Raw genomic sequence first — 21,364 nt, forward strand, 5'->3', positions numbered from 1 at the left:
CTGCATATCTGAGGTTGTTGATATTTCTCCCTGCAATCTTGATCCCAATTTGTGACTCCTCTAACCCCGCCTTTCTCATGATGTGCTCCGCATACAAGTTAAATAGGCAAGGCGCCAGTATACAGCCTTGCCAAACTCCTTTCTCAATTTTGAACCAATCAGTGATTCCGTGTTCAGTTCTCACTGTTGCTTCTTGACCTGCATATAAGTTTCTCAAGAGACAAATAAGATGCTCTGATATTCCCATCTCTTTAAGAACTTGCCACAATTTGTTGTGCTCCACACAATCAAAGGCTTTAGCATAGTCAATGAAGCAGAAGTAGATGCTCTTCTGGAACTCCCTAGCTTTCTCCATGATCCAGCGTATGTTGGCAATTTGATCTCTAGTTCCTCTGCCTCTTTGAAATCCTGCCTGGATTTTACAGTAACCCTGGCCAAAATAGTAAGCCAGTGAAGGACAAATGCATTGTTTTGATTATGATTAACTTCATTTATTGCCTGCCTTTCTCTCACACAAGGCAGGTTACAAAACATGAAAAGCAGTTCAGTCAGGCAGCACAGTCCTTCAAAAGACAAAACATGGTAATAGAATCAGGCTTATAGAACTGGAAAACAATGTAAAGGACAAACTGTTTAAGGCCGTAAATGAAAAAGCTGCAGCACTTGCGTTCCATTCACAGTTGCCAACTGGCTTGGTTTCCTCTGCATTACTGCCCCCTTTCCTTTCTGGTTGATTGGCAGCTGAATGTTGGTTTTTTATGCATACTGTAGGTAATAGCAGATAGACAGGTTTTGAGTTATTTTACTTTATTTGTTGGGCCAAATTAGCATTGTGTTACCATTCCTCACAATGGCTTTGGATGACTTTGGGTGAGTTCAGAGAGTCATTCCCTTAATTTCACCAGGTCATCCAAGGTCTTCAGCTTGTAAAGGAATACAGCTGGGATGGTGCCCAGGTAGGCCCTTCAAATCTCCTGGTTAGGCCTTTCCTGTTCCCCCCCCACCCCCCTCAGTTCTGCAGTTGCATGGTGGATCCTGCCCTTTTCCAGATAGGTGCCAGCTGGCAACCCAGTTTATGGTTAGAGCCTTTCCATGAAGGACATTTGGTAAGCTTGTAATGGGTACACATGTATATTTCCAAATATCTTTTTTCAGATTCCCTCTTTTGCTTGTTTCCTGAAGGAGGGGGTAATATCTGCCGTTGTCACAGGTGAAGTAGCAGAGCCAGGGTTTATTTTCGCTTGACCTCTTTTCCAGAGAAGGCCCAAGACACTTAAACACCTGAACTAGAAAAACGAAATGGCAATTTCCTTATGGGAACAAAATGTGCCTGCTACATCCTGCCCCCCTGTGTAGAAAGAAATTAACCTGCCCCTACCCTTGGCCACTGAGGCAAAACCTCCCAGGATAACCAGTAAGCGCTGGACCTTCTTTTCAGCTGCTGTGCAATTTAAATTGTATTAATATTTGTATGCAGGAGCTGTGTGTGCAGACTGAATTGAGGGAAGGGGAAAGCGCTCTGATGGAGTTTAAGTAAGGCCCCTGTCAGAATATAATGGAGGGATCAACTGGGCTTCATTACCATTTTGGGCTGCTGACAGCTGAGAGCTGGAATGCCAAGGACAGGGGGGATGGCATTTGGCAGGCACTGACACTAGTGAGGGTTGGGTGCACTCCCATTCAAAAGTGAAAATAAATCCATGTGCATGCAGTACAGAACTGGATTCTGCAATCCAGTCAGTTATGTAAATTGAGCAATTTTCCATTTGCTCTAATTTTGCCATGTCATTCAGCCAATGCTCTTGCCTTTTGAGGTTTCCACTGGCATTGCCCATTCACTGTCAAGCAGCTCTAGAGGGCAGGATCTTCAATTTCAAAATTAAAGGGCCATTTCTGCATGAGCTGGACAACCTCCGAATGTTGGTAGCATATTCTGTCCCCCTCCATATGCTGTCGTCAACATCCCAAGGCAGTCCAGTAGCTGGCTCGCGACTTCACCATTTGTTGTAAGGGAAGGTTTAGGATATTCCCCTTCAAACCTCCCTGGGTTAACCGATTGCGGAGAGCCAGTAACCACACTGAGACCAGATGGCTGAGGAAAAGAAAAGGATTTACTTAAAAAATAATTCCAGAGTTACATAAAATCAGAGAATCAATGCAGAGATGCTGTGTGACAAAAAGCAAAGGAAAACCCTGCCAGTTTGGTGTAGTGGTTAGGAGTGCGGACTTCTAATCTGGCATGCCAGGTTCAATTCTGGGCTCCCCCACATGCAACCAGCTGGGTGACCTTGGGCTCACCACAGGACTGATAAAATTGTTCTGACCGGGCAGTGATATCAGGGCTCTCTCAGCCTCACCCACCTCACAGGGTGTCTGTTGTGGGGAGAGGAATGGGAAGGCGACTGTAAGCCGCTTTGAGCCTCCTTCGGGGAGGGAAAAGCGGCATATAAGAACCAACTCTTCTTCTTCTAATCACATCCCCCCCCTAAAGCTGGGAGATGGGCAAGGTTTAGGTTAATTGCAATTCTCTAGCAGGATCTCTCCGATGGGAATTAGGATCTGCGAGAATGAGGCTGCTCTCTGAAGAGCCGTTGCCATTTTATCTAGTAGGGTCCCTTTTGAAGTGTCGAAATAAAGCAATAGAAACAATGTGTTGCCCTGTCCATGTGGCCCAGTGTTGTTTTGACTTGACCTGCACAGGAAGAGACTGGCCGTTAGATGCTATCACCGATCTTTGGGGGGGAGAAGACTTGACACACTGTTTGAGTTAGTGCCAAGGAGTGTTTGTGTTGGGGAAATTAGATGCGAGCTAGCCAGTGTGTTTGTCTTGGGGACCTAGAGGTGAGCCAGCCTATCCTTACAATTGTCCTTCCCAGTTTCAATGAGTCCAACTGACTCTTGCTGTCTCAGTTAAGTGCCTAGGGCAGCCTTTCTCAACTTTGTTAGTGTTGAGAAACCCCTGGAACATTCTTCAGGCTTCGAGAAACCCCGGACGTGGCATGATTGTGCAGAATGTGGTTGGGAAACATAGCTGTGGACACACCTACCTGAGGCCCCTCCCCTCCCCACCCACTCAAGGTCTATCATTGGCCATTGCGGAGGGGAGGGGCAGGTCAACATGACCATATATGGCTATATCACCTTATAAATGTTTAACCAATTTTTAAAATATATAAAAAATTAATAAACTCCCACCCATTCAGGAAATCCTTACAGCAGGGGTAGTCAACCTGTGGTCCTCCAGATGTCCATGAACTACAATTCCCATGAGCCCCTGCCAGCAAATGCTGGCAGGGGCTCATGGGAATTGTAGTCCATGGACATCTGGAGGACCACAGGTTGACTACCCCTGCCTTACAGGGCTGTCAGGAAAACCCACGGTTTCCCAAAATCCAGGTAGAGAAAGCATGACCTAGGGGTTATACTTTACTGCTGGAGAAGTGAGTTAATAAAGTTACTAAAAGCACCTCCTTCCAGTTCAGTCTAGCTTGGAAGATGGCCCCCATCCCTTGACATGACAAGTCAGCCTACCTGGAACTATGCCACAGGAACATTACTACTACTGTAATGCGATCTACATCGACTTCCCCTAAAAGTCCACTCAGAAACTCCGGTTAGTGCAGAATATCTTCTGTCACTGCCACTTTCAGATAGGCAAGATCAACAAATGCTCATATAGGTGCTTCCTACATTATGGCCTCCATCTTATGGCCTGGCCTGCCTGGTGCGTTCAGGAAGGCTCCCACTCTCCTGGCTTCTACAAACGATGCAGAACTCAATTATTCAAAAGGGTTTTTCTACCCAGACAATAAAGTCCAGAAAGATACTTAAGCAATGCATTATGGACTGAATAGAGGTCATGCTGCCTGTTGCTGATTGTAGAATGACTATGTAATGTTTGCACTGTTTAACACATCCTATTCATATTTGAATTATGGTTTTGGAGATGAATGCTGCGAATAACATGGACAGCCAAAGTTACCAACAAGATAGTTTTAGAGAGGAGCAAACCAGCTATGTCATTAGAAGGGAAGATATTACGGCTAAAGCTCACTTACTTTGGACACCTCATGCGATCAAACTCGTTGGATAACTCATTAATGCCCAGCATGGTCAGCAGCAAAAGGAAACGTGGTTGCCAAAGGATCCACTGGCTCGACACAATCAAAGCCGATACAGGGATGATCATGGATCAACTAAAAGAAGCAGTCAGAGACAGGGGCGCATGGCGAAGGCTTTCCTATAGAACCCCCGAGGGTAGGATACGACTGAATGGATGACATCATCTTTAATATTTATGTTTCGCTTCAGTTCTGTTTAGATTTCTAGTTTGTTCCAGATTTCAGCAGCCCAAGTTCAATTGTGTTGTCATATCGGGCATCCTGTGCAATTTGCCTTAAGTTTTAGTGAGAAAAGCGGACTAAAATAAATAAATGAATATCTCCTCACTGCCGTCATCTTGTCTCTCAATAAATGAATAAAATTATACAAAATACTAAACTCCAAACTGTACTATAGGTATGTTTCCTACCCAAGTAATGAACATTCTTACCCATTTGTTTTTCAAGCTTTGACAAATTCAGCCACAGATCCCCACTCTTTCTTAGGATCATTATGCTGACAGGGACCATATGGCACCAGCATGGTATAGTGGTTAGAGTACTGGACTAGGATCTGGAAGAACCAGGTTCAAATCTCCAGTCTGCCCTAGAAGATTGTTGGGTGACCTTGTTATTGAATAGTGAGTTCAATAAGACATGGAGTTGCTTGTAGAATGAAACATCACCTCTTTATTTGAGATCACACCAAAGAACTGAACTCAACAGCCCACCACTGGCACTAATATACAGCCCAGAGTTCCTGCCAAAGCCTGTGATTGGCCCTGTGTGAGTTTCCCAGGTTTGAACTGATTGGACCATTTAAATGATCCAGTATCAGGATGGATCCTGCATGCTGACCAATACAATTACAGGTCCCCGCTGTTTGAATCATGGCTCCTGCTCTGCGGGTCAGCTACACTGCATACACAGCACTTGCATCAGTGTCTCTTGGTCTAGCCAACCTCACAGGGTTGTTGTGAGGATAGTGAAGGAGGGGAGAACAAAGTTGGAAGCCACTTTGGTCCCCACTGGGGAGAAAAGTGAGATATAAATATTTATTTATTTATAATTTCATTTCTGTACTGCCACTCTCAACAATCGCCATCTCGTGGTGGTTTACAAGTATAAAATCAATAAAATCACAATAAAACCCATAAAGCCCACAGCAAACAATTACAGTAAAATGGGGGCATAAATTTCTCTAGATCTTTCAATCCCAACTCTGCTGTTCCAGCCTTGGGGCCAATACCCGTGGCCTGCCTAGATGGTACTATATGCCATCTAGCCCACTACTGTGCTTGGTGTAGGACTAGGTAACCTGTGTGGCCCCGGTAATGGTCCCATCCAGCTCCATGTTTCTAAGTTTATCCTGATGTTCTTAACTATGACATCTAGAAGCTTAACATTTAGATATATATTGGCCTATCACATCAGAATTTGGAAACTAAGCAGGGTTTAGTTTTTCAATGGGAGACCACCAGGGATGCAAGACAGAGGCAAGCAATAGCAAATCATCTCTGAATGACTCTTGCCTTGAAAGCCATCTGGGGTCACCAGACGTCAGCTGTGACTTGATGGCACTTTTCACCCCCACCCCCACCCCCACCCAGGTTCTCTGTTCTGCTGCCCAGAGGTTATTTCATTATTGTCTTCTCTATTTCAGGCCCAATCGGCCCCATCCAGTGACCGGTCAACATGGCGGAAGAGACCATCGTGCCCATTTACTGTACTGGAGTCTCAGCACAGGTCCAGAAGCAGCGGGCCAAGGAACTGGGCTTGGGGAAACATGAGAATGCTGTGAAATACCTTGGTCAGGACTATGAGAGGATTCGGAACGAGTGTTTGCAGAATGGATCCCTTTTCCGGGATGACAGTTTCCCTCCTACGGCTTCCTCCCTGGGTTTCAAAGAGCTGGGGCCAAATTCTTCCAAGACGTATGGAGTCAAGTGGAAACGGCCTACGGTGAGGCACTAATATGTAGACTCTCTTTCCTTATCTCATTATCTGTGGTTATTTCTCCCCCTTTCTCCAAAATCAGGCTATAAAAATGTCTGTTTTGGCCTATTAAGCAGAGTGCTGCTATCGGTCTGCAGGAGGCAGAGAGTTTCTCTTTCCCTCACTTTCCTGCATTGCTGTGCTCTTTTTGACCCCTCCCCCCACCCCTTAAGTGGATTGCATGAGCCATGCAAAGGAACAGTTCTGAGGGTTGCTGGGTTGGAGTGAAGAGAGACAAGGGGATGAAATTGCCTCTTTGCCTTAGGAAAGCTGCATGTACAGAAGAGGGAGGAGTTGTTTTGACTCCTTGTTGATGTGGAAACACATCTAGTGTGGCACACTCCCTGTAATGGGAGTGATAATGGACATGATGTCTCTTTGTCCTGATCCCCCCCCTCGTGACAGGCAGGCAGGGGAAAGAGGGAGCATGCCAGTAGGTGTGAAAGGAGCCAGTCATGGGGTGGTTAGTTGAGGTGACAGCAGTGGAAGAGCAAGCAGGGTGGAAGGTGGGCAGCGGAGGCAGCAGCTGGCCAGGGCTGGCACTGAGCTCCGCTCGCTCTGCCACAGCCACCTCCACCACCTCCAGCCACTGCCTCCACCTGAGGCTGAGCACCCCACTCTCCTTCTCTGGCCTTCAGGACAGGATGAAGGAGTCCAGCCAGGGCAGAGGCAAGGAAAGGGAGCATGGAGCAGATACGTGTTTCCACATAACCTATGAAAATCAGATTGTCACTCATTTTTTATCTTTCTTCAGTCTGGCTCCTGCTCACCCACACAGCTGTTCTTCCACTTTGTGTCCTGCAATACTGGGAGTGCTTCTTCAGAAAGAGCTGTAGCAATGGAGAGGGCCATGGGAAAAATGACCCCTTCTGCACGTGGAGTGGTAGGATGCCTCCCTACTAATCCACTAGCCGGGGGCATGTGCAACTAGGGCTCTGGAGACCAGTAAGCCTAGCTGTGCATATCCCTTTTGCATTTGCAGTGCAGTCTGGAGCAGTAAAGGGACAAAAGAAGTCTGGTCTAAACAGCAAGGGAGACTCCTGCTGTTTCTTGTCTGCTCCAAATGCAAATGAGAAAGAACCCCCATATCTGCCATATGCTTTGTGCTGTCAAAAGAGAAGGAGGGATGACTGATGGCAATCATAAAACATGGATGGTCCATTAAGGGAACCTTTGTGGGCCCCTGGGGTTGGCTGAGATCAGAGAGATTTTGTTCTATCCCTCTCAGGTAAATGCTGGATACTCTTGTGCATTGGAATGTTAAGGAATGCTTAACTGGTTTTAATTAATATTAATGGTATTGTTGCTGATTTTATGGAACTATTATCATGTTGTTATCTGCCCTGAGCAGACTTGCTAGGTGGGGTGGCATATAAATTGAAAGAATTAATAGATGGATGGATAACCTGGATGGATGGATGGATGGATGGATGGATGGATGGATGGATGGATGGATGGATGGATAGATAGATAGATGGATGCATAGATGATGGATGGAGAAAGCTTTGTTGGTCTCAAAGGCGCCACTGGCACCTTTGTTCTACTGAAATAAATGTTAGTCTTTCAGGGACCAAGATTAAATCTTGCCATCAGCTCTTTTAACCTGCCTGTAAAATGGGAACAATAAGGTCATATGGAGGCTGTGATCCTGTAGAGCGGTGGTCCCCAACCACCAGGCCGCTGCCGGGCCGCGAAGGCCCTGGCACCGGGCCGCGGCTCCCTCTCCCTACCCCCACCCCCACCCCCGCCCCACAGTAAGAAACTTCCCAGGCTGCAAGCTTCTTACTGTGGGAGGGGGGGGGGGAGAGGGAAGCAGGGCAATGCGCATGAGCGGCTGGGCAATCACCCTCCCTGCTGCCGCCAGTCCCCAGCCTGAAAAAGATTGGGGACCACTGCTGTAGAGGACAGGAAATTCTTTAAAGTAAACTCACAGAATGCAGTGGTGGGTGCAGACCATCTTTCAAAGGGATTCCATTTTCAAACAAAATACACGTTGCTAACCATCCTGCCTGTAGAGAAACACGAAAGCATGTGGGCAACACCTGTTAGAACTGAACCAGGTAGCTTCAAACGAGAATAAACTGAGCAGAAGGCAAGAAATCACACAAATGTATTAGCATAATGTATGCATCCTCAGACTTTGATGGTTTTTATTGCTGAGTTCATGTAGAGATCTCACAATACAAAGAAAGGAATTGTCTGTAAAAGAATTTTGCATGTTGAAACACACCAGAAATTATGAACTGGCCTCTGAAGACTGCCAATGCTTAGCCCCACCACCACCAACCAATCCCTACCTGATGTGTGTTTCAGGAGCTGTGCCGCAACCCGCTCTTCATTGTTGATGGTGCCACTCGTACAGATGTCTGCCAGGGAGCTTTGGGTAAGGATGTTTCAAAAGGTGCTCCCCCACAAAGATTTTGTTTCCCTTCTGAAAAAGTATTAGGAGATCCTGCAGCCCTGGTTTCTCCCACGGTGTTCTTCCCCTGGTCCAATTGGCCACCTTCTTCCTTAGCTTCCTATAGGACAGGGATGCCAAAATTGTGGCTTTTCAGATATCCATGGACTATGATTTCCATGAGCCCTTGCTAGTAGTTGCAGGAGTTGGGGGAATCTCTGATGTCAGTAAATACCTTCTCTTACAACCCAAACCTGTTAAACTATCAGGCACTTTGTTCATCTAGGAAAAGGCTAAAAATGTTTAAGATGTCATTCTAATATTTAGAAGAAGAGCTGGTTTTTATGCCCACTTTTCACTGACAGAAGGAGTCTCAAAGCGGCTTACAATTGCCTTTCCTTCTTCTCCTCTGTCAAGTAGGTGGGGCTGAGAAAGCTCTGATAGAACTGCTCTGCAAAAATGGCACTGACAGGACTGTGACTAGCCCAGGGCCATCCATTTGGCTGCATATGGAAGAGCAGGAAATCAAACCCACTACACCAAGCCAGCTCTTGTGTGGAGTTCTTGTTGTATATAGCCTGAGTCTCATTTTGTCTGTTTAAATTGACTATCATTTGGCAGTAGTCACTTTGTGACTTGGTGTTGTGGTTAGGAGCACAGACTTCTAATCTGGTAAGCCAGTTTTGATTCTCTGCTCCTCCTCCATATGCAGCCAAGCTGGGTGACCTTGGGCTTGCCACAGCCCTGATAAAACTGTTCTGACTGAGCAGTAGAATTAGGGCTCTCTCAGCCTCACCCACCTCACAGGGTTTCTGTTGTGGGAAGAGGGGAGTGAAGGCGATTGTAAACTGCTTTGAGACTCCTCCTGGTAGAGAAAAACTCTTCCTCTTCTATCTCACAGGGTGTATGTTGTGGGAAGAGGGGAGTGAAGGCGATTGTAAACTGCTTTGAGACTCCTCCTGGTAGAGAAAAACTCTTCCTCTTCTATCTCACAGGGTGTATGTTGTGGGGAGAGGAAAGGGAAGGTGATAGTGAAAAGTGGGGTATAAAAACCCATTCCTCCTCCTCCTCCTCCTCCTCCTGGAAAACCCTGTGGGGGATGGGGTCACCATGAATCAGTTGTGACTTACTGCCAGCTGTTATTATGATTGTTAAATTTCTATACCACCATCTCAATATATCTCAGTCCGGTATTATTATTATTCTACTACTCCTCCAGCACATCTAACCAAAAGAATTCTTGGGATAGAAATTATATTTCACATCTCTCCCCTGAAATTAGGGTAATAAAATGGCAAATGGCAGAGTCACTTCCAAACTATTAAAATTGGATACGAACACAATTAAAAATATCATATTACGAGGGACATCTAAGCCTGGGATTTCCTCCCCTGGATAGTCAGAACAAGAGGGGCAAACTTTTATAGGTGCAGTTCTTGCAAAAATGGCTTTTCTGCAACAGCCCTTTTCCTTTAAAAGATTTCCTTTTTTCTTCTCCAACCAGGTGACTGTTGGCTCCTGGCTGCCATTGCTTCACTCACACTGAACGATCCTCTTCTACACCGCGTGGTCCCCCATGGGCAGAGCTTCCAAAATGGGTATGCTGGCGTTTTCCACTTCCAGGTGAGCCTATCTTGCTATTTCCTGGGCAGTCTGGAGTTTGGAGTCCCAAAATAGCAAAACTTCCAATAATCCAAAGTAAGTCAGGCAAGAAAGCTGGATGAAGCAAAAAGAAAAGTTTATCTTGCACAAAATAGGGGGATCAGAACAGCACAGCAAAGATGGCTGAAACTGTGATCTCCAACCTCCCAGGGCTGGTTTTAATATTTTGCAGTCCTGTGATTATTTCATGAAGTCTGGGGTTGATCTGGCTTGCATGACTGAGACCTGGGTGCAGGAGGGCAAAACGGTGGCTTTGAAAGAACTAGCCCTACCTAGATTTTCGGTCTTTCACCAGTCTTGGCTCCATAATATTGGGAGTGGGGTGGCTATTCTTGCCCAGGGGCATCTCTGGAGTGGAGTGTGTTGGTATTGGGTGGGATGTGGTTGAGGGCATGGCCATCTGGTTGGTATACCACCCGCCCAATGCCCCACCAGACGCCCTGTTGAACCTGCTTGAGGTGGTGGCCGCCTGGATGTTGCAGTTTTCCAGGCTTATAATCCTGGGGGACTTCAGTGTCCATGTGGATTGCCATCCTCAGGTTATGGCTCAGACTTTGTGTCAACTATGGTGACACTGGGGCTCTCACAGTTTGTTACCGGTCCTACCCATCAGGTTAGCTACATTCTCGATTTGATCTTCAGCGCTGGGATAGATGTGGAGCTGATGGGACCAGCTCAAGATTCCACCTCTTCCCTGTTTGGCAATAGGTGTATTTTAGCTTTCCCATAGAGACTTATGGATACAACTGGATTCCAGAATGCTCTGCGGGACCAATGCCTCCTGGTGACTTGTTGATGGTGCCCTGGCTGCTCAAAGGGGGCTGCCACAAACCGAGCAAATAGTGCAGTTGCGCATGAGAATTGCCCTTGGATGGCCACATCTTTTACTTTCAGTTTGTAACAATTACAATGTGAAAGAACAGTGATTAGTCTCCCTAGAACCTAATGGACTTCTTTGAATTAGTGATACTGGATTCCATGAGGCATGCAGAGTACGCACTGTCTCAGCTTGCCTATAATGGCACCTCATTACCTTCTGGATAAACTTTGGTAACTTTGTTTATTACATCCCAGGTGACAATACAATGAATTGTTCCACTACAGGCATGGCAGAATTGTGTTCCGATGAAAACCCAGACAACTTCATGGTTGCTCCCAAAATTTTAAAGATAGATAGATATATGAAGACATTTCTATTGGTCTTTCCATTCCTTTGGGGTTACTCATCCAGCACGAGACAAATTCCACACAATTCCAATTTGTGTTATAGCGTAAGTCCAAACTGTGGCACAGCACACAGCTCCACCAAGCAGAATGGTTGCTGTATCGGTCATGAAAATCAGGTTCATGTTTGTGGTGAGCTTGTCTAGCCACTGTACGCTGGATGCTACAAATGGCGAGGTTGCAGGTGTGCCTGGCGATGGGGAAAAGCATTTCTCAGCTGTGTTCCACAGTCCGGCTGGCAATGCCTTTAACTGTGGTAACTTTGGTCAGCCTGAGCCAGAATACATGCTAGTTATGATTCAGTTTAACAACTATACAAAACAGTGATAATTAGTATTCGTACAAACTATAGATCTAATAATCCCACAATGTCTACAAGGCTAGCTTTTCTGAAGCATCTTTTCTCAGGCCTATCAGTGGTGAGCAGGAGAAGGGAGTGGCTTGCACAATCCTGATGTCATGTCCCCGTCCCCCCCAAGACAGCTGTAATTGAAAGATCAAAACTCTCTTTGCGGGCTAGATTATTTTGCAATGAATTCATAGCACCTGCCGCCTGTGGGGAATATTCATTACATATTGTTAATAGCGTGCATTTGTGCTGCATGCATTCCGGCAACAATCCGTGTTGTGAGCAAACAGAAGAGAGAAACTATAAACAAGACAGTTCCCTAGTTTTTTCTGTGAAACAATGGGGACAAATGAACTCATGCGAAAAAGGGCAGAAGTGTATTCTTTAGACTAGAGCTAATGGGCTGACACTACAGGGGGGTAAATTTCAGTTAAACATTCCGAGAAACTTCCCAGTTGTGAGTGCAGTTTGACAATGGAGCCTGTTATCTGCTTCAAGCAGAGGCTGCTCAGCTGTTGCTTGGGGATGCCCTAGCATTGGGTTTCCTGCACTGAACATGAGGTTGGGCTAGATAGTATGTCTAGCCCCATCTGACTCTGTGGTTCTGTGACTGGAACGGGCCCTCATCCGGCTGCTTGTTCTCTCATCTGTTTTGTTTTCTTTTCTATATTATTGCACATTTGTATGCTTAAAGTGTTTATATCCTGCCATTTCCTTGGATTCAAGGAACCTTGCCCTGACTTCGATCTTGTCAGACCTCAGAAGCTAAGTAGGGTTGGCCCTGGTCAGTATGTGGAAGGGAAACCACAGAGGAATACCAGGGTTGTTAAACAGAGGCAAGCAATGGCAAAATATTCCTAAATGTCTCTTGCCTTAAAATCCCCACTTGCCATGGGAGCCATCTTGGTGTAGTAGCTAGGAGTGTGGACTTCTAATCTGGCGATCTGGGTTTGATTCCCTGCTCCCACACATGCAGCCAGCTGGGTAACCTTGGGCTTGCCACAGTACTGATAAAGCTTTTCTGACGGAGCAGTAATATCAGGGCTCTCTCAGCCTCACCTCCCTCACAGTTGAGGGGAGAGGAAAGGGAAGGCTATGGGAAGCCACTTTGACCGTTTATGCACTGAGAACTTCACTGCCCCAGCTCTTGTGCAGGAGCACAAATAGGGGGTGGATGAGGCACACTGGGCCAAATGCTTCCCCATGTGGGTGCAGGAAGAGGTGGGGCAATCTGCCACGACTAAAACTCCAGCCTGCAACCTGGCATTAAACCTCCAGTGCATAAACGGTCTTTGAGACTCCTTCGGGTTGAGAAAAGCAGCATATAAGAACCAACTCTTCTTCCGTAATATCAGGGCTCTCTTAGCCTCACCTCCCTCGCAGGGTGTCTGTTGTGGGGAGAGGAAAGGGAAGGCAATTGTAAGCCTTCTGGTAGAAAAAAGCGGCATATAAGAACCAAGTCTTTGTCTTCTTCTACCTCACAGGGGGTCTGTTGTGGGGAAAGGGAAGGTAATGCGATTGGAAGCCACTTTGAGACTCCTTCGGGTAGAGAAAAACACATATAAGAATCAACTCTTCTTCTTCGTAAGCTGTGACTTGGTAGCATTTTTTACCATGACCACGCAAAAACACCATGTTGCAAGAACATAAAAAAATAAAGCATTCATTAATACATTAGAAGTACACAGATTTTTAATAAATCTTTTATCCTGTTTTTCCTTTTAAAGAATGCTTAAAAAGAGTTTTTGTTTTTGTTTTGAGGAGAGTGCTTCTTATGGTCTCCTGTCCTAACCTGTCATCCTAGGCTGATCCTGACCATGTCTCCTTGTTTGCCTTTCATCCAGGATTTCATTTGTCTGTATCCTTATTCTGCCACCTTATTTCATCATCCCTCAATCTTCCCAGGTACTATAAAGTGTGGTGTGATTTTCTCTGGCCACCCATGGCTTAGAAATTTTGATTGCATAAATATACTTACTAAAGCTCTAAATTTGACTTCCTTTAAAAAAAAATCAGCTTCAAGAGCACTGGGTCATCTTTTATTAGCTAACTCCCACCAATAACTGTTGTAGAATAAGAGGTACAAATTCCAATTACTCTATTGTTTATTAGTACTGACCTCCATTTCCAGATAGAAAATATTAAAATTATCCTCATGAAAACACCACAGTGACTTATTGCAGTAAGAACTGGTGTTTTCCTTTGGGCCTAAATCTGTTTCTTCAATTAATTAAATGCACTTCTTTGTGTTTCCCCCGCACACCCAAGACAACACCTAGCTTGGTCAGCTGCCAGTACTGGCCTGTTATTTCTCTAAGCCTTCCCTGAGACTCCACCCTGCATTGGAATCTGACTCTGTGGATGATACGCTTTCGAACAAATGCTGTTTTGTGGAAGTGGCACGGCAAGGCCATGGTGGTTAGCAAGAAGGGAACCGCCCTTCAAGACACACCTCACCCCACCCCTTTGTTTAGGCTGTTCAAATTCTGTCAGTTCTATAGACACAAGGCTAAACTGCCTAAGCCTGCCAAATGAACTGGGGTATAGAGGAGGCTGCTTTTTGCCTCCCCCCTTGAGCACAGGCATATTAGGCTCAGGGAGGAGTGTGCGTTGAGTGAGAGAGTTGCAGAGCTTAGTCTTAATCTGTGCAGAAAGCTGTGCAGGAGTGCGTTAATAAAAGGGCTGTCTTTGAACCTCTGCAGAACACTGGTGATGTTTTCCCTGAATAATCACAGCAATATTCTGACCCACTGCCTGTAGCTTCCCTTCCAAGTACAACTCAAAGGCAGCAATCAACATGTGATATATAATATTTCACTCCACGCCATGTTTAACCCACAGATTTCTACAGATGAAAGTTCTCTTATGTATACAGGTTGGATTCTCTTTAGCCATTGAACACCCCCTTGCCCATCTGAAATGAGGGAGCAGGATGATCAGATAAAAACTAGTGGTTTACAGACAAGGATGGAGCCCCAACAGTTCTTTTTCTTTGGAAAATATAACCATTTCAAATTCCATAGGTGGGAAAGGTGCTTAGAAGTGGGAGGAAGAGATGGATGCTTGTAGTTTTGACCATGCACCTTACCTTCATCAAAATAAAAGCCGTCAATATGCAGCCACAAAATGGCCTCAATAATAATGGCTGGTGGTGTTTTTGAACAGAATCATATATTAAGAACAAAGAGCACGGCTGGATCACATCAATGGTCCATCTAGTCCAGCATCCTGTTTCACACAGTGTCCAGTCTATTCCTCTGGAGGGCCAACAGCATGGTCAAGACTTCCTCTGATGTTGCCTCCTGATTCTGGGATTCAGAGGTTTAGTACCTCTGAATGTGGAGGTTCCTCTCAGACACCAGGGCTAGTACTCATTGATATATTCTCCATTATTCTGTCTAATCCCCTTTTAAAACCATCACTGCCTCCTCTGAGAGTGAATTCCACATTTTAATCACTCCATGTAAAGCAGAAGTTTGCGCATCCTGAACCTCCCACTCATCAGCTTCGTTGGATACCCTAGGGTTCTAGCATTTGGGAAACGGGAAAAAAATATCTCTTTGTCAACTCTCTCCATCATTTTATCCTTGCCAAACTGATACTATTCAAATGGATTATTGAGCCATGCTTTGCATTTTTCTTTATATGTCTCGTTACCCAGTTTCAAAGGGAAAAAATGACACTATCAAGCTGCTCTCATCCTACAGAGAAACTGAGACAAAAAAACAACACCTGGTGCCCATTGCAAAATAACCAAACATTTCACAAAAAAGATAGATGGATCAACCAGTGTAAATCTAGTCCAGAGTTGACGCTCTGCACTGCTGTTTCAGTAAGCTGAAGGTATACAAGTGCCAAACATGTGGGTGTGCAATCACACTAACAAGAGGAATGTGAGAACAGAGAAGGAACACTGGGAAAGAAAAGGGAGGTTGTGATTTGCACAGACGGACAGACAGGTGCAAACACCTGTGAGTACCTTTTAGGGTTGTCAACTCTAGTTTGGGAAAAGAGATTGAGTCCAGGAGGTCAGGGTTTTGGAAAAGGAAGGATCTCAGCAGGTAATACCATCGAATCCACTCTCAGAAGTTGTCCCCCCCCCCGACCCCCAAGAGAATTGAACTCTGTAGTTTTGAGATGCCTTGTAATTCTGGGAGGAACTCTAGTCCTCACTTTGTTGTCGGAAACTTTAGCAACAGAATATACAAGCCCCTGGGTCACCTGTATAAGCCCTGGGTCACAGTCAGTGAACACTGGCTATTCTGGACGCTCTTGGAGAAGCTACTACTTTCATTCCTTGGGACATTTCAGTTTCGCTGATCAGTGTTTTAATCCACTTTTGAAAATACAGCGGAGTCTTTTTACAATGACACTTTCTATCTTGGTTATAATTGCGCTGGAAACTTTCACAGCAGAGCCCATTTAAAATGTGAAAATTGTATATTTTTTAATGATATGCAAAGCGTGGGCACATTCTGTACCAGGATATAGATCAGCAAATGTACTTGCTTGCATAATTTATTATGGTTTTGCCAGCCATATGGAGGAAGGGACTAAGAGCCATACAGAACCACAACCTCTGCTCAGCTGTTCCTTCAAGCTTCTAGATTTGTCAGGATTCAAGCCTATCTTGAAACCAGAAACTTGCAATATACCTATGATTTGGATCCTGCTTAAATTATTTATTTGTTCGTTCATTCATTTTATAGGCCACCTCTCCCCGTAAGCAGGCTTGGGCAGGTTTATATCAAATCTCATACGTCATGCATCATACTATTAAAATTACAGTTAAAACAATAAATAAAACCTTGGGGTGCTCTGTTTTCCTGTCTGTCACTGCAATTGGTCAATCCAACCCGTCAGTCAATTTAAGAATATAATGTGATTTTCCTCTTTGACTTCAACTTTGAGTTTAGTGGTGGGAATACACCATGCATAGAGAAAAGCTCGTAGATTATGTTAACAATCTTAACTCATTCCAGCCTCAACTATAAGCTTTCAGCTATAAGCTTGATGGAAGAACGCTATTTTGCAGGCCCTGCAGAACTTAGGGAGTTCCATCAAGGCCCAGATCTCAATTGGCAGAGAGCCAGTTTGGTGTAGTGGTTAGGAGTGCGGTCTTCTAATCTGGCATGCCGGGTTCGATTCTGCGCTCCCCCACATGCAGCCAGCTGGGTGACCTTGGGCTCACCATGGCACTGATAAAGCTGTTCTGACCGAGCAGTGATATCAGGGCTCTCTCAGCCTCACCCACCCCACAGTGGTGTCTTTTGTGGGGAGAGGAATGGGAAGGTGACTGTAAGCCGCTTTGAGCCTCCTTCGGGTAGGAAAAAGCAGCATATAAGAACCAATTCTTCTTCTTCTTCTTCTTCTTCTTCTTCTTCTTCTTCTTCTTCTTCTTCTTCTTCTTCTTCTTCTTCTTCTTCTTCTTCTTCTTCTTCTTCTTCTTCTTCTTCTTCTTCTTCTTCTTCTTCTTCTTCTTCTTCTTCTTCTTCTTCTTCTTCTTCTTCTTCTTCTTCTTCTTCTTCTTCTTCTTCTTCTTCTTCTTCTTCTTCTTCTTCTTCTTCTTCTTCTTCTTCTTCTTCTTCTTCTTCTTCTTCTTCTTCTTCTTCTTCTTCTTCTTCTTCTTCTTCTTCTTCTTCTTCTTCTTCTTCTTCTTCTTCTTCTTCTTCTTCTTCTTCTTCTTCTTCTTCTTCTTCTTCTTGGCTGGGACCATGGCCAAAAAGGTTCTGACTGAGGCCAGTTGAAATTCTTTTGGGTCAGGGACTACCAGCATGTTGGTATTTGAAGATTTTGAGGTTCTTCTGGGGGCACACACAGTGGCAGATCTGCAGGGTCCAGACCGCGTATGGCCTTCTATGCACAAAAGCACAGCTTTCGTACCTCGCTCTTCCCAAATCATTTCCAGATTTCTCCTGAATGCTGGGCATGCCATTAGTGGCTCCACCCTCAAAACCCCTTCAGGAGAGTCCCTAAACAGCTCCACCCTCAAAACCCCTTCAGGAGAGTCCCTGAACGCCACGCAGGCCCTCTCAACAAAATGTCCCTATGCCCAAACAGTCAAAGCTGTGACAACTACACAATAAACCCTAATGCTTTGTGACCATAAAGATGAAGTGAGTGGCTGGGTGGGAAGGAGACCTGACAACCCAAACCAAAACTGGTGAGGTGCTCAGCAGACAAGGTTTAAATGCCCCTGGGGAGCCTGCCAAAATGCCTGCATCACTGCCACTCCCAAGGAAGTCCAGTCCCCAGACATAAACATATCAGCTCCTGGCACACCCCCCTCCCCCCTCTTGGACTTTGCATGACTCATCAGCCATGAGTCATCAGCTCCATGTAACCCCAATGGCCGATTGCTTCCTCCTTGCTCCCTCCTAGCTGGGCCACAAAACTCTCACCTGGTAAGTTGAGTTCTTGTCATTAACCATGATTGACAGTGCAATTCTAAGCAGAGTTCATCTCCTCCAAGTTCTTAGTATAAGTGTTAAATCTCATACACAACCTCTGGTGCGGGGGGGGGGGAGACCATAGGATTTAGCTTGACAAGCTAAATAATGGTTCGATTATAGTTTTGAGATCTCAAGCAAGGGTAGACCAATGAAGCATATTGGGTGCTGGTAAACAGTGCAGAAGACTATCGTAGGCACTGTGCCTGTATCAGACGTAGCTCTTACACCGCTGCCTCCTTGTATTTTCTGCAGATCTGGCAATTTGGCGAGTGGGTGGATGTGGTAATAGACGACCTCCTTCCAACAAAGGACGGCAAGCTGGTGTTTGTGCACTCTGCAGAAGGCAACGAATTCTGGAGTGCCCTACTGGAGAAGGCTTATGCCAAGTAAGCAGCTACTCTTTTTATCTGGGGTGCTAGAGAGGTGGTTTGGGGAGAGTTGGGTTTATCCCACCTTTACCAGGGAATGATTGTGTGGCCTTGCAAAAATCTGTATTGTCATAATCTCAGAGTCAAGCAGGAACATAACATTGGCCTATTGGACTAGGTTCATAATTTGGAAGGGACCCAACCAACTCTCTGCCACTTTCATTCCAGAGTAAATGGCTGCTACGAGGCCCTGTCTGGGGGGAGCACTTCAGAGGGGTTTGAAGACTTCACCGGAGGTGTGACCGAGTGGTATGAGCTCCGAAAGCCACCCAGTGACCTCTTCCAGATCATCACGAAGGCCTTGGAGAAGGGGTCTCTCTTGGGTTGCTCCATTGATGTGAGTATCTGTATCAGACTCTTTTAATATTTGTGAGGTCGCCGTTAAAAAAATTTTCTAGGGAAAAAATGTATGCAAATCCTTCAGCCTTTTCTCACAGGGTTTGCATTTCAGATCAGGCCTATAAATAGTTAGTCATCTCTGGGCAAGTTAAATATTGCTCCAGGTGAGGGAGAGGGCTGTGGCTCTGTGGTAGAGCATACAGAACCTTCTTTGCATACAGAAGGTTCCAAGCTCATTCCCTTGCCTTTCCCTTTAAAAGGATCAAGTAGGAGGTGATGTGAAAGACCTCATTCATTCATTCATTCATTCATTCATTCATTCATTCATTCATTCACACAGTTTATTTACCATCTCTGGGCCACCTATCTGATTTAGTACAAGACAACTTCATAGGTCCATATAATATGAGCCACTTGGTTCTTTCTGGCAGTTTGTGTGCCATAAATGACTCTTGTGCATATGTGGGGGCTGGCAAGCTGATAAAACTTTTAGTGGACTAGTCTGTGCATCTGCTGTGGACACCTTTAGCGTCCTCTTAATCCTTTCAGCCGGCAACATCAAGTATCCCTGTCTACCCTTTTTTCCTAACTTCGGAATACATAAATACTCACACAGACACCTTAAAACTTCAATGTTCTTTTCTACCAAATCTTGCAACAGCCATCTTGACTGTATCCATGGCTAGCAGAGGGGACAACATGGCACTCAAGCTATTGTCAGTGGTTGTAGTAATAGTTGCTTTTTTATTTTGCCCTTTGTCATACATACAACAACATACAAGGTTCTATCTGGTTAGAAATAGGATGTTGGATTAGGCGGATCTTCAGGCCCAATTAACGTGGCATGCAATCCGTGGGCTATGCCTGGGACCTCCACAGAGAGGTCAATTCCCCGTCACCTGGGAGACCTGTTTGGATCAGGATGGCTGCATGTGAAGAAAGGGTGCTTAAGTCTTCCTCCCATGACATTTTTCTGGACTGAAATAGCCCAGGGAGTTGCTATTTGCCCTGCTGTGGGAACGTATGTGTGCATGGAACCCTCAGTCGGACAAACAGCAGCTTCCTGGAGCCATATCCGGTCAGGAAAACAGCATAGGGGGGGATGGTTGTGGCTTATTGGAAGAGCCTCTGCTTTTGCTTGCAGAAGGTCCCAGATTCAACCCCCAGTATCTCCAGTTAAAAAGGACCAAGCAGAAGCTGATATGAAAGGCCTCCATCTGAGACCATGGAGAGTCATTCCAAGTCAGAAAAGATGATACTGAACTTGATGGAACAAAGATCTGATTCACTGTTGGAAGCTTCATATGTGTTCATAGGGGGATGGCTTAAACCTCCTCTCCCCACTTATGGGCCCAGTCTGAATGAGACTCCTGTGCACCTGGGAATTGACTTTCCAGCAAGGAACTCATAACACACATCTATTAGAGAATCCTTGTGGCAGATCCAGATACAACATGAACTATGCTGCAATGAGTAGTTCATCAAGGCTTTTGTAGGTAGCTTGTTAAAGCTGTTGCTTAAATTCCTTTTCCTTTTTTTTTCTCTTCCCTTCCCCATCAATCCCCAATATTAGATCACAAGTGCTCACGACATGGAAGCTGTCACATTTAAGAAGCTGGTGAAAGGCCATGCCTATTCTGTCACTGGAGCTGAGCAGGTGAGCTTTTGAGTTGCTACTGTACAGAGTGTGGGTACAATCCATGATTTGTCTACCTCCTCTCCTGTCCCATAACAGGGCAGGCATCCTCCCCAAAATGCTGTCTCGGGGGCCAGGTCATCGTGAGAGATGTTTACTACTCCGCAGACTTGTAATTCAGAAATGAAGCTTTAAAGAAGAATTGGATAAATACGTATTCAGTTCAAATGCAATGTTATCAACTCCTTCCTCCAAGCATCCTGGGCAACCATTTATCTCTAACTGGCATCTCTTCTCATATCTCTGTTTCTCACAGATCAACTACCGAGGGCAGAGGGTCAATCTGATAAGGATACGAAACCCATGGGGAGAGGTGGAATGGACTGGTTCTTGGAGTGACAGGTAAGAAACAACTGATGTGTGTGGCTGGGGAGGGGGAGTTGCATTAAAAACTGCCATTTTATCTCCATCCCTGTGACCAAAGGAGACCAGAACAGAGCAATTATACCCTTATCTCTGTGGAAAGCAGTTAAGCCATTTGCTAAGGTTTGAAGTCTGCCTGTCATAACTGTATCCCTCCCTTCTTTCAAAGGACTCAGGGCAATATATGATTCTTAATTTGTTTATCGGATTTCCTGCCTCTTTCTGACAGCGCTTAAATTTTTTCAACAGTTCTGGGGAGTGGAATACAGTGGAACCCTCCGTAGGGCAGCAGCTACGGATTAAAATGGAAGATGGAGAATTCTGGTAGGTGTAATTTCCATAACCTGCAATTGTTGCG

At 45.3% G+C, this 21,364-nt stretch overlaps 1 protein-coding gene and 1 pseudogene across 1 annotated transcript in view; one reads left to right on the plus strand and one right to left on the minus strand.

The window, feature by feature from the left end:
- Positions 1-21,364, plus strand: part of CAPN1 (calpain 1) — a 54,619-nt gene that overhangs the window by 15,284 nt on the left and 17,971 nt on the right. Inside the window, exons 2-9 of the mRNA XM_077329207.1 lie at positions 5,764-6,062; positions 8,409-8,478; positions 9,998-10,116; positions 18,433-18,566; positions 18,777-18,945; positions 20,521-20,604; positions 20,900-20,985; positions 21,256-21,330. Of these exons, the coding sequence (XP_077185322.1) occupies positions 5,796-6,062; positions 8,409-8,478; positions 9,998-10,116; positions 18,433-18,566; positions 18,777-18,945; positions 20,521-20,604; positions 20,900-20,985; positions 21,256-21,330 (1,004 nt within the window). The 5' untranslated portion in view covers positions 5,764-5,795. The remainder of the gene's footprint in view (positions 1-5,763; positions 6,063-8,408; positions 8,479-9,997; positions 10,117-18,432; positions 18,567-18,776; positions 18,946-20,520; positions 20,605-20,899; positions 20,986-21,255; positions 21,331-21,364) is intronic.
- On the minus strand, positions 11,349-11,630 carry LOC143833401 (cytochrome c oxidase subunit 7B, mitochondrial-like; annotated as a pseudogene).

Source organism: Paroedura picta, chromosome 1 (genome assembly GCF_049243985.1).
Source record: "Paroedura picta isolate Pp20150507F chromosome 1, Ppicta_v3.0, whole genome shotgun sequence".
In the NCBI taxonomy this organism is placed as follows: Eukaryota; Metazoa; Chordata; class Lepidosauria; order Squamata; family Gekkonidae; genus Paroedura; species Paroedura picta.